We start from the raw sequence: 15,180 nt of genomic DNA on the forward strand, positions 1-15,180 counted from the left end.
AGGTCATTTGGGATTATTTATGGAAAAAGCCTAGCTGGTGTTAAGAGAGTAAATATTGCTGACATTACACCTGGTTTACTTAACCCTAGAAGACTGGACTCTGCTGTTTTCACTTCTTACGCCTCACTAGCTGATGCTTCTGTACTGTCTGAACTATCTACAGTTTGCTGCCTGTAGACCTAAGCCTACGAGCTAGTGTAACTGGTGAATAATACCCAGCTTACATTCATCATATTTAACAACTCTATGAATAGGATGTGCTGTAATTAAAAATAAAGTTCACTGTTCTAGCCATAAAATCATTCTCATGAATTGAAGATCTTTATGTATTGCAAAGATACCTTGACTTGTATGTACTCATCAGGTCTGGTGCTGTTCCCTTCAGGGAGCATTCATTATAAGTACCTGCTACATGCTAGGTAATTTGCTAGTTTATAGGCTTGTAAAGGGATGGGGATGGTGGGACAAAGGTTAGTAATAAATTTACAAAATCTGAGGAGAAAGAGATACAAACACAGTTTGAATGTAGAATGATGTGGGAACCTAGAAGAAGGGTACTTGAGTTTAACCTGGGGATTTTAGAGAAAGGTGGTAATCTTGCATGATGGGTAGCCAGGTAAATAAAGATGGGAGAAGACACCAGATGGGTAAAATGTGACCTGTAAGGCAACACTTACCTTCCTAAGGGTACTGGCCTTTAGTCCTTGAGCAATGGGAAGTCATTGATGGGTTTTTAGGCACCGGTTTGATACGATCCAGGGAAAGTCTGGGGCCTTTGGGCCAAGTTTCAGACAAAATGTAGCCTTTGGCAAAATGTGGGGAAAACTATTTCTCCTTAAGGTTTAAGATGAGCGGAGATAAAGTTTCCTGGCTGAACAATCAGGGGCCTCTGAGGACGAGAATACACAATTTATTGACTTGCAAATGCAAACGGAGAGCCAATGCTGAAGTGGTTCAAAATTGGGCTTGTGATTAGGGCAGACCTAGCTTTGTTTCCCATTGGGTCGCTTTGCTAGCAATGAGACAGACCTTCTGCAAGCTACTGGAGCTCTTCTGAGCGTCTCCGTTTCCTCATCTGAGAAACAGGCACTACAGTAAAACCTGCTACAGGTACCACCAAAGAATTGAGTACGTAGTGAAAGTGAGCTCTCCGGACTGCCTGATAGTAGTAAGTGCTCTGCTCAGGATGTGGTTACTGTTTGGTTGAGATCAAGGGACCACCAAGAAGCTAAGCGCAAAACATAGAACCTGCTACACTCACTCTGGAGCCTTTCCTCCTTTGAGTCCCCGGGTGCAGCCAAAGCCCGCGCCCCCTTAAAGTGGTCTCCAGTTGCCCTAAAGGCCCGCCAGGGATCTGCCAAAACTGGGGCGGGAGAGGGCTGGGGAAGTTGGCAGACGCGCGGAGAAGAGGAGAAGCTGAGCCGGGGCCCCAGAGGCTGGTGGCGAAACACTTTGACGCCTTCTATTTAAAGTCGCCGCGTTCGCCCGCCCGGGGCGTGGGAACCCGAGCCGCCAGGCAGGGAGGGCAGGGAGGGCAGGGAGGGCAGGGCCCGAGCAGTCGGAGGGAGAACACCAGGCGCGGCGCGGGCGGCTCGGCTCGGCTCCGGCCCGGGAGAGCGCGATGGCGAGCAGCGACAGCACCTACGCGACCGAGAGCTTCCTCGGCTCCGACGGGGACGAGGAGGCGACCCGGGGGCTGGAGACCGAGGAGTCGGAGGGCGAGGAGGACGAGACGGCGGCGGAGTCGGAGGAGGAGCCGGACGCCAGGTAGCGCGAGCCTCTCTCCTCGGGCCTCGGCCCGGCGCCGCGCGCGGCCTGGAAGTGCTGCCCGGCAGGTGCTCCGCAGGGCAGCCGGCTGCACCCTTTCTTCTTCTTCGCTTTAGCTTCTCAGCCTCCAGGGTTCATGTCCCTGGAGCTAAGCATTTTGTCTGGAGCGCATTGCCTTTTTAAAGAACTTGAAGGTGAAGGTGCTCGTGCTGTCAGCTTGGAGTGACAGGCCCGCCTGCAGCAAAGCTCGTCGTCCCCGCCCCCCAGCTCCTTGTGACTTGCTGCCCTTGTTTATTCCTGGGGATTAATTTAGGGTCCTGCCTAACTGCACAAATGTGCTGGAGCGCTTACGTCTGGCCCAAGGCACAGGAACAATCTTGAGAGCTTGAGCTAGGGGACGAGGGAGTGGAGCCAAGGCAGAGAGAGAGGGCCGCTCTGGTGCCTTCCAATGTATGGCTGTCTCCTGGGGGCCTGGCTCTGGGCTAGGTTCCTATAATGGGGGCTTATTTTGGCATAAAAGGCCGTAAATTCTTTGGAGAAAAGAAGCATGAGTTTCAGTGACCCCTGTACTTAAAATCCTGCTTCTTTTTCCATGGTCCCAAATATCAATGTTTCAGTGAATGCGAATGCAATTGAGTAATACTATATAAAAAGATGGGTCTCCCACACTTTGCTCTCTCATCCTTCCTACCTGCCTTTAGGATGGCCCTAAAATGAGAAGAGTAGGAATCATCTCTTTTTTAAAGATTTGCTTCTACCTTCACTTGTTCTCTTTGAGAGTGGGTTTTTGTTTTTTTCCTGACTGTGTGTCAGTCAGTGATATCTCTTCCTGAGTCTGTTCATATCAGTGGAAAGTCTTTGAAGGGGACAGATGGATGTGTACCATTTCAGAATGCCCATCTTACCCAACGAAAGCCAGCAGAGCTGAGGTTGAAGAGGGAGCCCATAGAGTGGCATTGATTAGGGTGGACAGTCAGATAAGTCTTGAATATCTATCACGTGTTTACCAAGCAACTACCAAGTGGGCAGCGGGCACAGGCTGTGCCCTCAAGGACTTTGTGGAAAAGATCCGGAAGAAATATGGGAAGTATAAGACTGAATGTTAAATAAATTAAAAGCGGAGGGAAGGCCAGACCATGGGTACTGTGGAAGGTCAGAAGAGAGAGTAGAGCTGGAACTGCCTTGAAGTAGCGGCAGGAGCTGCAGAAAGGAGGAGCAGAGAAGACACCATGGGAAGTGGAACAGGGAATAGGGGACCTGTTATTCCTGGCAGTCTTGAGAAGGGGAAGTCTGTCAACCCCAGCCTTTATAATCTTTTACCCCTAGTGGCTCATATCCTTGCCCAACCAAAATTTACTGCCAAGAGTATCTGAAAACTCATTTACTCTAAAATGTGAGCAGCTGTCAATTCAAAGCACCACAATGGGTTGCATTGCCCCTTGACAAAAGTCAAGACGTTCAGGTGAGGATATGATTTATCTGCAGTGAACTTGAGCCTGCTCTGACTACAGATGGTGGACACCAGGGAAAGAGATTGGAATGAGTAGAGTGCATGGAAATGTGAGGGAATAGGAAGAGGTGATGGACACCTTGAAAAACTATCACATTTGTTATTTTTGATTTGATGACATGGGTAACAAGGAGTCAGTAAAACTGAACTGGATTTAGAATGACAGACTGGTGTTTTAGAAAATTACTGTGATAGGCAGATTGGAAAGTTGAGTTTCTGGGGGTTTGTATTAGGGAGGCAGTAGCAGAAAGAAAGGAGCTATCTAGAGCTTGGACCGTGGTGGGGCCGTGGGAAAGGAGCTGGTGGCTGGGGCTGGATGCTGAGAGGGGTTAGTGGAGCGGGACTCCTGGGGGAAATGGGAGTCCCCAACTCACTCCTACCTCAGAGTGTTGTCCGGAATCCAACCACTTTGTTGTGCATGAGTTTACAAACATGGCCTAAAGTTCTATTTTCATCTGTGACTGAAGGTAAGAACTTGGAATATTCTCTAATGGATGAAAGGTGAGAATGATGTGTCATCATTCTTAACCCCTTCTCCTTAGTTCTTCCTTGAAAGTTTTACAGTTAAAAGTGGCTCACCCTATGCCACATACAAACAATTAAGTGTTTACATGTTGTCTCATTTTAAACCCTCTCAGCAATGCTATGAGGTCATTGTTCGGTTACAGATGAAGAAACTGAGGCTTCATATAATTTTCTGAGGTTATATGGCAAGAACCAAGACATGAGCCTAGGTCTGTGTACTTCAGTGCTTTTATAGTACAGGAAAGCTCATCATATACACATACCAATACTTATGTTGGATCAGAGAACCACTCTTCTGAGATATCATTCAGTGATATGAATATGGCATATGGCATCAAGGGGTCTGGGTATGAATCCTATTAGCTGTTCTATCATGAGCAAATTCCATCTTCTTTGAGCCCAATTTTCTCATCTGTAAAATAATAGTAATAATTCCTAACTCATAAGGTTGTCATAAGGATTGAATAAACGATGAACATGTGTAGGACTGCTTGGCTCTTAGTAGGTTCCCAGTAAGTTTTAGTTTCTTATATTCTTTCAGATGAATTATTATTGGCAGCAAAGCTCTACCTTGTGCCCACCATTCATCAATGAGGGGAGAGTAATGGCCTCAGTTTTCAATGTGAGTAATGATCCTATTCCATTGTGGCTTACCTCCATTCATTCACTAAACTTAATTCATGGAGTGCCTACTATCCACCATGGGCCATGCAAGGTACTGGTGACACAAAAATTACTAAGAATCTGTTACTGCAAAGTGTTCATATTCTAGGTGGAGAAAGAGAAAAACATAATGTCATTACCTATTAGAGGAGCTTTAAGGAAGAAAAGGTCTGCATGAAGCTCCTCAAAGTAGGGAGAAAGTCCTGGGATCCATACTACCTGGAAGGGTTGGAAAAGGCTTCACCATTGGAGCAGGGTTTTGCATCATAATTAAATGCCCTAGAAGGCTTCTAGTTTGTAGCTATCAAAAAAGCTTTATTGTTGTTAAAACCTTATACTAGAGCATGATCTGTAAAGCCCACAGGATTTTGGAGCTGGGAGAGGCTTTTAGAAACATCTCTTCCCAACCATCCTTTAACAAAAACGTCTATCCCCAACCAATCCTTTAACACATTCAGAAATGGTTAGGGGACATTTGTTCAAAGTCATACAATGATTTAGCAGTAGAATTAGGAGTAGACCCCGAGTGGCTGGACTCCAATCTAATGTTCATTAATTTAGTCATTCAACATGACTTCAACAATATTTATCACACTCCTGTGCCAGGCACTTCCTCGGCACGAGGGATACAGTAGTGAACAAAACAAAGTCTCTGCCCTCCTAAAACTGACTTTCCAGTTTTGGAAGACAAAACCAATATATAATATGTCAGGAGGCAATAAGTTAGTTATATAAGAACAAATACAACGGAATAAAGTGATTTGCTGTTTTGGATGGGGTGGTGAAGAAAGCCCCTCTGATGAGGTGACACTTGAGCCGAGACTGGAGGAATGAATGTTCTAGGCGAAGGGAAGGGCATGTGCAAGGCACAGAGGCAGGAATGTGTGGCCTGTGTGAGGAGCACTAGGAGGTCAGGTTGCTGGCGCAGAGTGAGCAAGCGGGACAGTGGTCAGAGCTGAGTTTACCAGATAGGTGGGTTGCAGATCATGGCCTTTGTAGGCCATGGTAAGCACTTCGAATTTTATTCTAAGTAAAACAGGAAGCGATGTCTACTATACCAGTCAGTATTTAAAGATAAAAATAAGAAAAACATGACGATTGCAGTATTATTTTAAATAATAAACACCTATCCATTCATATTTTCATTTAACTATAATAATATTTTTTTGAACACTTACCATGTGCCAAGCACTGTGCTAAATGTTTCAAACTCATGGTTTCCCCTGAGGGAGAGCAGGAGAGAGAGATGTTATGTAAATAGAACTTGTTACTTTTGTATTTTTCTGACTGTAGACCAAAAAAGCCCAGCTCTTTCAGCCTTTCCCACGGATCCCTTAGAAACTTTTCAGCATTTTTATTTTGGATCATCCTCTGTTGGTCAATTTTAATTTCCTTATTTAAACTCAGAGAATTTTTGCCACAGCCGTACCCAAAACTTAAAAATCACCTTCAATTGCAGCTTTGCCAGCACCTATATAAAATAAGTCTGTCTAATAAGCTGACAGAATTAAAATTGTGGATGACATTCACATTTAACTAATCATTGTAGGAAACAAACCTTTTGGAAGGTGAAGAGAGTTTGTAAATGGTTTTTGTTATCAGTATAGAGCACTTTGTGTCCATATATCTATTTATATGGTGTCTCCCACCGATGTGCTTACCTAGGTGTTTTGACAAGTGTGTTATTTGAGCCAGCCCTCCCCTTCTGAGGTCAGTGGAAAGAGCTGAACATGGGAGGGGTGAGTGCTCAGGATGCCAGAGGCTGAGGGAGGAGAGAAGATAAAACAGGGGCCACTTGAAGCCAGAAATTGAAGAGCTATTTAAGTGTTGGCTGCACGAGGATTACATGTCCTTGTTAAGACTTTGACTCAACATACAGGAATACAGCAAGAGTTGGGATTATTTATTTTTTTCTTTAAAACAGCAAACCTACTAAAGTGTAGAACATCTGACTGATAGAATTTTACAAAAAAATATTAATAACAATCTCATATTCCCTGTATATTCTGAGCACAGGTTTAAATGAAAGCCTTGACTCCATTCAGACATTCTAACCGAATTCCCCTTCCTACCCAGAAAACTTAGGGAATCAGGTGCAAGAAACTGGATGTGGTTTGTATGTGAAAATGATCTTTGATTTAGTCCAGCATTATCCAATAGAAAAATAATGTGAGTCACATATGTAACTTAAAATTTTCTAGTAGCCACATTAAAAAAAGTAAAAAGAAATAGGTGAAATTAATTTTAATAAGTATTTTATTTAACTCATTATCCAAAATATTATCATTTCCACATGTAAGCAGTATAAAAATTATTGATATATTTTACATTATTTTGTACTAGGTCTTTGAAATTTGATGTGTGTACTTTTAGCACATATCAGTTCACCCTACCTAACCACATGTGGCTAGTGGCTACCATATTGGACAATGCAGGCCTGATAATACCTAGAAATCTGTTAGCTTCATTGGAATCCAGAGAACTACTCGGTATGCCAGGCCCCTTGCTAGATACCAGGGACATAAAGATGATTGGATGGCAGTTGTTTCTCTCAAGAAGCTCACAGTCTGGCAAGGGGAAGCAGTAAACTAAAGTCATGTGCAGTGCACTAAGGATATTAACAAAGGAATAGGGAAAAGACCTTCTTCCTAAAATGGGATTTAGATTTTGTAGAGTGACAATGCAGCTGGGCAGACAGGTATTCCAGGTACAAGACGTGGTGAGGCATTCCTTCAGTTCCTGGTTCCAGCTCTTGTGCTACTAATTGCTGCTCTGTCTAAGCTTTATTTTTATCATACAGAATCAGGATTTTCCAGAATTAAGAATAGTTATTGAATGAATAAGTGAATGATGTGAATAAGTGGATGAATGACTGAATGAGTGAATGTCAAGTCATCCAGACTTCTTCAAGAAGCAAATTTAGTTGGGTTGTTAAACCTGTTAGTTAGGTCAAGTGAGATTTTGTTGGTTGTTGACCACTCACTTACCAGGGATTAACAATGACCAGTGACTCTGGAAATACAGTAGCTTGGAGGGGATAGTGATAAGTACTGAAGGATTGTTCAATTAAGATGTCTGTGGTCATCATCCCCACTTTCTGTGACTTGTCAGAATGCTGCCCCTAGACTGACCCTTGAACCAGATCATAGATGGAAGGATAAGCATAGTCTTTGCTTTTTGCCCAGAGAAAAGTCCTGTATTAAAGGCAACTGGAGTGGATTCAATTCCAAAATTTCACATCCTTATCTGCTACGTCCAAGATACGTAGGAGGATTAATTGAAGCTACTATTCAGACTACCAAACTCTAAAGGGTCAAAGCCCTCTCATGGAGCTGTTGCTATGTTTTCTTCACTTGAGTATGCTTCTCTTAAAGAAAAATCCATGTGCTAAAGAGAAATTTACATTGACTGTTGTATACCATGAATACATACAATTTTTGTCAGAAAATTTTTTTTAAAGAAATTTACATGTACCACAGATGTCCTCATAATGGCTGATTTCATGAGGGCACTTAGAATTGTTGATTTGTAAATAAATTTAATTTCTTGCACGTAAAGAAATGTATCTACTGTAAGAAAATGAGCTTATTCATTCGACATTATCATGTAGCCAGGCGACACTACTGCGTGCCAGGCAATGGAAACACAGAGTGAACCAAATAGGTTAAAGATCATAATCTTCAGAGTTAGCCTGGGGAGGGAAGACATTAACAAATAATCTCACAAGTAATTAGTTAAAACGAATGCATTGGTAAAATGAATTGGTTCTAGGAGCTGAGGTAGGGGTCTCCTAGGACCCGTGCCCTTCAAGCCCCAGTCCCTAAAGCTTCCTAATTCATTCTCCTTGGAGTTCTCTGTCAGTCTCTGGGTCCTTCTTGTTAGTTCTTCTCCATCTACCTGCAGCAACAGGCTTCACTGTCCTGCGGTGGGAGTCTGGCAGGAGAGCCTGGCTGCTGCTAATGCTTACTTAGAAGGGACCTTAGATGTCATCTCCCCGAGTCTCTTGTACTTCTGATGAATGAATAAACAGAAGCTCAGAGAAGAAAAGGAAACCAATATTTACCTACTCAAGAAATACGTGACCTTCTGCCTTCTAGATCCTTGAGTGAATCCAAATGTTACAGAATAAAAGGATTTGTTCTGTGAAGTTTGGATTTGGTCAAGGGGCTGCACTTGGGGATCTGGAGGGCCACAGATTCCCCACCCACGTGGGGAGTTACTTTTACAATAGCTGTATGCTATAGGCATTGTTTTCATACTCATTTTATGGAAGAGAAAAATGGAAGCTTAGCGATATTGAGTAATTTACCTAGTTTCAAACAGCTGGTAAGTGTGCTAGCGAGGTTTTAACCCCAGTCCAATGGCAGGGCCAATGCGGGAATGCTCATGAATTCAGTGCTTATCTCGAGATAATATATAACATAACATAATATAATATAACATATGTAAAATACATACATCTGGTTTTTTGTTTGTTTTTTAGGGACAGTGTTTCACTCTGTAACCCAGGTTGGAGTGCAGTGGCACCACTGCAGCTTCCAACTCCTGGGCTCAAAGGGTCCTCCTGCCTCAGCCTCCCAGTAGCTGAGACTACAGGCACATGCTACTGTGCCCAGCTTCACAATCTGTTCTTTATTAGCTAATTTCTTTCTTTTTTATTTGAGTATAATTTTACTATTTTAAAATAATTATTTCAATTTACTTCAAACTTTTTAAAAAGCAAAAGCATAAAAGATGCAGAAAATCTACATAGTAGCTAATCTTGACCAGCACTTTAGCTATATTAAGTTTGCTAATGTAGATCTTATGTTTAAAAATAGACATTAGGCAATCCAGTGTGATTGCATTTTCATAAGACCAAAGATAGTAACATGAAAATAACTTCCTTATATGCTGTTTGGGATCATGTGATAAACCTTCAGTAGGTATTTACCATAATATATATAAAATTCAGATCCTCTGTTTAAAAGACAAAATTTATATTAGTTTTGGGGTAGCAAACTTTGAAGTTTTTATATCTAGCTTCCTCCCCACCCAAGAGGCATGAGGAGAAGCAAGTGAGATAATGTCTCTGGCTCTTCTTAGAGTTTTGGGATCTCCAATAAGGGCTTCAATAAATCCCCTTTTCATCTAGCACCATTTTGGGCACAAACCAGGTTATATTGCATTTTTAAAAACCCCACCTGATAGGATGGAAAAGACCTGGATCATCATCCTGGCTCTGCCACTTACTGACTGTGTGATTTAGGGCAAGATACTTCCCCAAGTCTTTGCTACAGCCTTCAAGGCTGCCCTGACATGGCCCCTGCTTACTCTCTCAGCTTATCAGCTGCGGCTCTGTGTGTTCCCTGCACTCCAGCCGGCTGCCTAGGCCTGTTCCTGCATCCGGTCTTTGTGCTCACTGTCTGCTCTCCCTGTCTGTTTCTCCCCCAAATCCACCATTCAGGTTTCAGTGCAAATGTCACTTTCCTAAAAAGGCCTTCCTTAACCACCCTGTTTAATGGGCTTAGTTCACTCTTTTCCTGCCTTTTACCATTACAATATACACAATTTCACATTGCTCTTCATTGCACCTATCACTGTCTGAAATTGTATTTTTTGGTTTATTTATTGTTTATTGCCACCACTGAGTGTAAACTCCATGAAGGTAGGGGCCTTGCTGCTTCTCTCTTGCATTGCCAACAGCTAGAACACAGTGTCTGGTACACAGTAGGTGCCTAAGAAATAGTTGTTGAATGAGTAAGTGCTTGGATTTCACCAAAACTTTGCACCCTCAGGATCTCAGCTCTTTCTCTCTAACACCATTCATATCATCGCCCTCCTAACAAATCATCTATCTCTTAGGTGCCAAACTAATAAAGGGCACAGAGAATGAATGCTGAAAATTAGTCATTGAATCTGGCAGAATTAAGTCAATAGGGAGAGATTAATAACTTAAAGAAATGCAGACATCTTTGAGAGGACCAATAGTTTAAACCTATTTATAAACCCATCTGCTTTAGGTTGGATTTGCTTTTGAACAGATCCTTCCAAATACATGATCTAGGATACTCTTCTGGGAGAAGAGGGCACTAGGGAAGGGAAAAGTGGAAAGTGGGTGCTTACAAGAGGAGTGAGAGGGCGCCCAAAGCAGGCTGAGTGCCACAGTTGGGTCTCAGTCTATCTGCTCACTGGAGAGAGCCTTGGGCATTGTCCAGGAACCTGCAGAAAACAGCTGGCCCCAAACCCTGGGCCTCAGTCACTAATAACTACCAGGGGAATGACATTTTTATTTGCCCAATTCCTTAGAGAATCCAGACTACATAAAGGGGAGAGGGTGCATATATAAAGTAAGTAGTGCTGACATATAAACTGAAGTTGCCTGATAACCAAATGTGTAGATGAATCATCTGATAGAATCAGGACCCCTACTTTTCATTTCTATACTTGACTCTTTGGTAGAAAATTCTGTTCCTGGACACCAACCTACGTGGGCAGGGAGATGCAGCCACTGTGGCTGCAGGTCCAAGGCAGAGAGAGGACTGCTGGCATCAGAAAAATCAGGCCTCGTCATCTGAATAACTTACTGGAATCAGTAGTCTATTTTATCTGAAAGGAAAATGGCAAGAAGTGGCAACAATTTTTTAGACTTTTTACTTATTTCTGTCACAGTTCATCCTTGCTGCTCAACCTGCCAGCTTGAGAGGACTTTAGTCCCCCTTTCACTTGTCAATCCTGCAAGTTTCTTTAGACTGAGTTTGCATAGTTTAACAGTTTAGAATCATGAATTCAGACACCCAGACTTTAGTAACAACACTGCCACTGAACAGGTTTCAGTTTGCCAGTAAAGAAGTCTATGTAAGTTATTTTCTGTAGGTGAGGGGTGCTGCCTTGGGGTCCAGAATCTTAGTCAATTAGGATTTTTGAGTTGCAGTAGAAGCGAACTGTGATTGGTTTAATCAGAAAATGACTTGGTGGCTCACAGAATCATGGGAAGGGTGGATAATTGGTCTTTAAAATCCAGGAACAGCTCCTGAAACCGTGCCTCAAAACTGGTCTGATAAATCATTACAACTAAATTATGAAAAGACAAATAACCCAATTTAGAAGTAGGCAAAGGATCTGAATAGACAGTTCTCCGGAGAAAATATACAAATGTCCAACGAGCACACAAAAAGATGCTCGACATCGTTAGCTATCAGAGAAATGCAAATTAAAACCATCAGATGCCACTTCACACTTTCTAGGATGGCAATAATTAAAAAGACAATAATAAAAAGTGTTGGTGGGACCGGGCACAGTGGCTCACGCCTGTAATCCTAACACTCTGGGAGGCTGAGGCGGGCGGATTGCTCGAGGTCGGGAGTTCGAAACCAGCCTGAGAAAGAGCGAGACCCCGTCTCTACTGTAAATAGAAAGAAATGAATTGGCCAACTAATATATATAGAAAAAATGAGCCGGGCATGGTGGTGCATACCTGTAGTCCCAGCTACTCGGGAGGCTGAGGCAGTAGAATTGCTTGAGCCCAAGAGATGGAGGTTGCTGTGAGCTAGGCTGATGCTTCGGCACTCACTCTAGCCTGGGCAACAAAGTGAGACTCTGTCTCAAAAAAAAAAAAAAGAATGTTGGTGAGGATGTAGAAAAATAAGAATCCTCATACAGTGCTGATGGGAATGTAAAATGGTGCGACCACTTTAGAAAACGGTCTGGCAGTTCCTCGAACAATTAAACATAGAGTTACCATATGACCCAGGAATTCCACTCCTAGGTAAATACCCAAGAGCAACGAATACATGTGTCCACATAAAAACTTGTACATAATGTTCATGGCAACATTATTCATAATATTAATAGCCAAAAAAATGGAGACAACTCCAATGTTCATAAACTAATGAATAGTTAAAGGATATGTGGTATATTCACACAATGGAATATTATTCGGCCATAAAAAGAGATGAAGTACTGATGCGTGCTACAACATAGATGAACCTTGAAGACATTATGCTAAGTGAAATAAGCCAGGCATGAAGGACCACATTTTGTATGATTTCATTTATATGAAATGTCTAGAATAGGCACCTCTGTAGAGACAGAAAGTAGATTAGTGGTTGCCTAGAGCTGGGAGGGAGATGTGGAGGACATTGGGAGGTGATACTTAAATTAAGGAGTGTGGAATTTCTTTTGGGGGTGAAGAAAGTGTTCTAAAATTGATTGTGTTGATGGTTGCACAACTCTGTGAAAAGCCATTGAATAATATACTTTAAGTGGGTGAATTGTATAATATGCGAATTATACCACATAAAAGCTGATTTTTTTTTTTTTTAAGTTGTCTGGTGAGGAAACTAGGTTGCTGTGATGTGGGGCAGTAGATGTCACAATACGTAATGTGCTTAGCAGTGCAGCAGCTGTAACTCAGACAGAACAGGGAGCTCCACCGTCTATTTCTTTCACCAGTCTCTCCCAAGTCAGTCTGGAACATGTGTTCCAGACATGGTTAGGAGAATATCTGCATTGTCATCTCTGGCTCCCCAGAACCCCCAAAGTGGGGAACTCACCAATGGGAAGAGAGATCAGTTGCTGGACTGTCAGAAAGGATGTCAGATGTCTACTGGATCAGCACAGGGCACTGGGCTAGGCTTTGTTTAGGTTTTGTTCCCTGATCCTCAGATCATTTAACATAGATTCAGTAGATTTTGCTTTTTCTATGGGTAAACAACACTTTATTTAAAAATAGAAGAAATTAATGGAATTAGTTAATATTAATGGAATAAGTTAATAATTTTCCTAAGAAATTCAATTGCAAATATAACATAGAGCAGTGAACAGATACAACCATATGAGGTTGAGGTAGGTTTTCCACTAAATATAAGCTGAAAATCTGGCTATTCACTGTTTATTCTAGCACAGACTTTCCATTTACAATAAAAACAAACAAATCTTTAACTTTGGCCTTGTCATGAACTGTCCTACATACCTTGGTATCTCTGCTTTGGCGTTTCAAAGCTCTTTTGAAATCCCTTCACTACTTGCTATTATCAGAAAGTTAGTTCCTTCTAATCCAGTTAGTCTGTATACCCAGGCCAGTCCTCCTTTGGAGAATGGTGCACCAACTCATGGGCTGGGCTACTAGAGGGTCTATAGATGAGCCTGGCCAAGGGGAGACTCGAGTAGTGTCAGTTTCTCTTTTCTGGTAACTTGGAAATGGCAACACAGATTCTGTTCAGTTAGCTTTAGAAAAGAGGAGTTTGGGGAACAGATCTCAACTTCTTGGAAATCTATTCAACTTCATTTTGATCTTTTCAGCAATATTGTGTATTAGAGTATTGGTTTTTATGTTTGAAAATTATTAAATAGTTCATTTTCCTATTGGTCAAAAAATATTCTAAAGGTACATCTGTAAACTGTCCAAATGTAAAGGAGAACATTAGATAAAACTGCTGAGCATAATTTGGTGTCTGAGATGGTATTCAGGGGAAAAAAGGGGCATTTAATACTAAATAAAAACCATCAAGGCAGGGGACCCAGAGTATAGAAGGTGGGCAGGGAGGTGACCCTATACATAGTGAAAGGACAGGACCCCCACCAGGGTCTGAATGTCGGATCATACTCAAGTGTGTTTCTAAAACCTTAAAATCTCCACCCAATATAGAGCACCTACAAAGAATGCCTCTGGCTTGGAATTCTGTGAGTGTATCCTCTTGTCCAAGGGTCTGAAAGCTGTTTGAACTGATCCTATCACCCAGGAGAGGCTCCATCCTTCATCAAAGCAAGTCATGCCAACAACTAGAGGGCAGGTTGTATTGCTTTTCCTATCTCTTTTTTTTCATTCTCTGGAATATAGAGATTAGAAGAGGGAAAAGCTATAAAATACCTTTTCCAAAAGCCAGGAATGGGTTGGGCGAGGTGGCTCATGCCTGTAATCCTAGCACTCTGGGAGGCTGAGGTGGGAGGATCCCTTGAGATCAAGAGTTTGAGAGCAGCAGCCTGAGCAAGAGCAAGACCACATGTCTACTAAAAATAGAAAAAAATTAGCGTCTACTAAAAATAGAAAAAAATTAGCGGGGAGTGATGGCATGTGCTTGTAATCCCAGCTACTCTGGAGGCTGAAGCAGGAGAATCACTTGAGCCCAGGAGTTTGAGGTTGCTATGAGCTAAGCTGATACCATGGCATTCTAGCCCAGGTGACATAGCAAGACTCCATCTCAGAAAAAAGAAAAAGAAAAGACACCAAAAGCCAGGAATATCTGCCTTTGTTTTTGGTTTGTCTCTTATTTTCCTTGGGAAATAGTTTTCTGTTACAATGAAAAACTAGTAAGTCCAAGACAATTCTGTAGACTCTGGGACTAAGGGTGCCATGTGAGGATAGCCATGTTTAGGAGAGGGGCAGAAGGGGGGGGGGAGAGAGAGGAGAGAGAGAGAAATACTTGCAGGAAGGAGAGACAGACCAGAGCCACACTGACACATCAGGGCGAGAGCTCCCTTGATTCCTGACAGTTTTCCTGTTTCCCCTTCCCTGTGAGGCCTGAACACACCACTGGCCCTTGGATTCTAAGAAAAATTCTATTCCCTTAAAATAACTCCCCTCTAAGCAACTTGAGGGAGTTTGTTCCTTACCAACAAGAGTGTCTTAACCCCATCTTAACATTTCTAACAACTTTTAAAATATTTCTCATACAGACCTTGTCTGTACACTTGTCCTTCCTGAGGACTAGCCAAAAGAACCCTCTGATAGTGGA

The 15,180-nt window shown here is 42.4% G+C and overlaps 1 protein-coding gene across 1 annotated transcript in view; it reads left to right on the plus strand.

The window, feature by feature from the left end:
• Positions 1-1,524: 1,524 nt before the first annotated feature.
• The window catches only part of CMYA5 (cardiomyopathy associated 5), an 88,144-nt gene continuing 74,488 nt past the window's right edge, over positions 1,525-15,180 (plus strand). Inside the window, exon 1 of the mRNA XM_012766785.2 lies at positions 1,525-1,767. Within this exon, the coding sequence (XP_012622239.2) occupies positions 1,622-1,767 (146 nt within the window). The 5' untranslated portion in view covers positions 1,525-1,621. The remainder of the gene's footprint in view (positions 1,768-15,180) is intronic.

Source organism: Microcebus murinus, chromosome 11 (assembly GCF_040939455.1).
Source record: "Microcebus murinus isolate Inina chromosome 11, M.murinus_Inina_mat1.0, whole genome shotgun sequence".
Lineage (NCBI taxonomy): Eukaryota > Metazoa > Chordata > Mammalia > Primates > Cheirogaleidae > Microcebus > Microcebus murinus.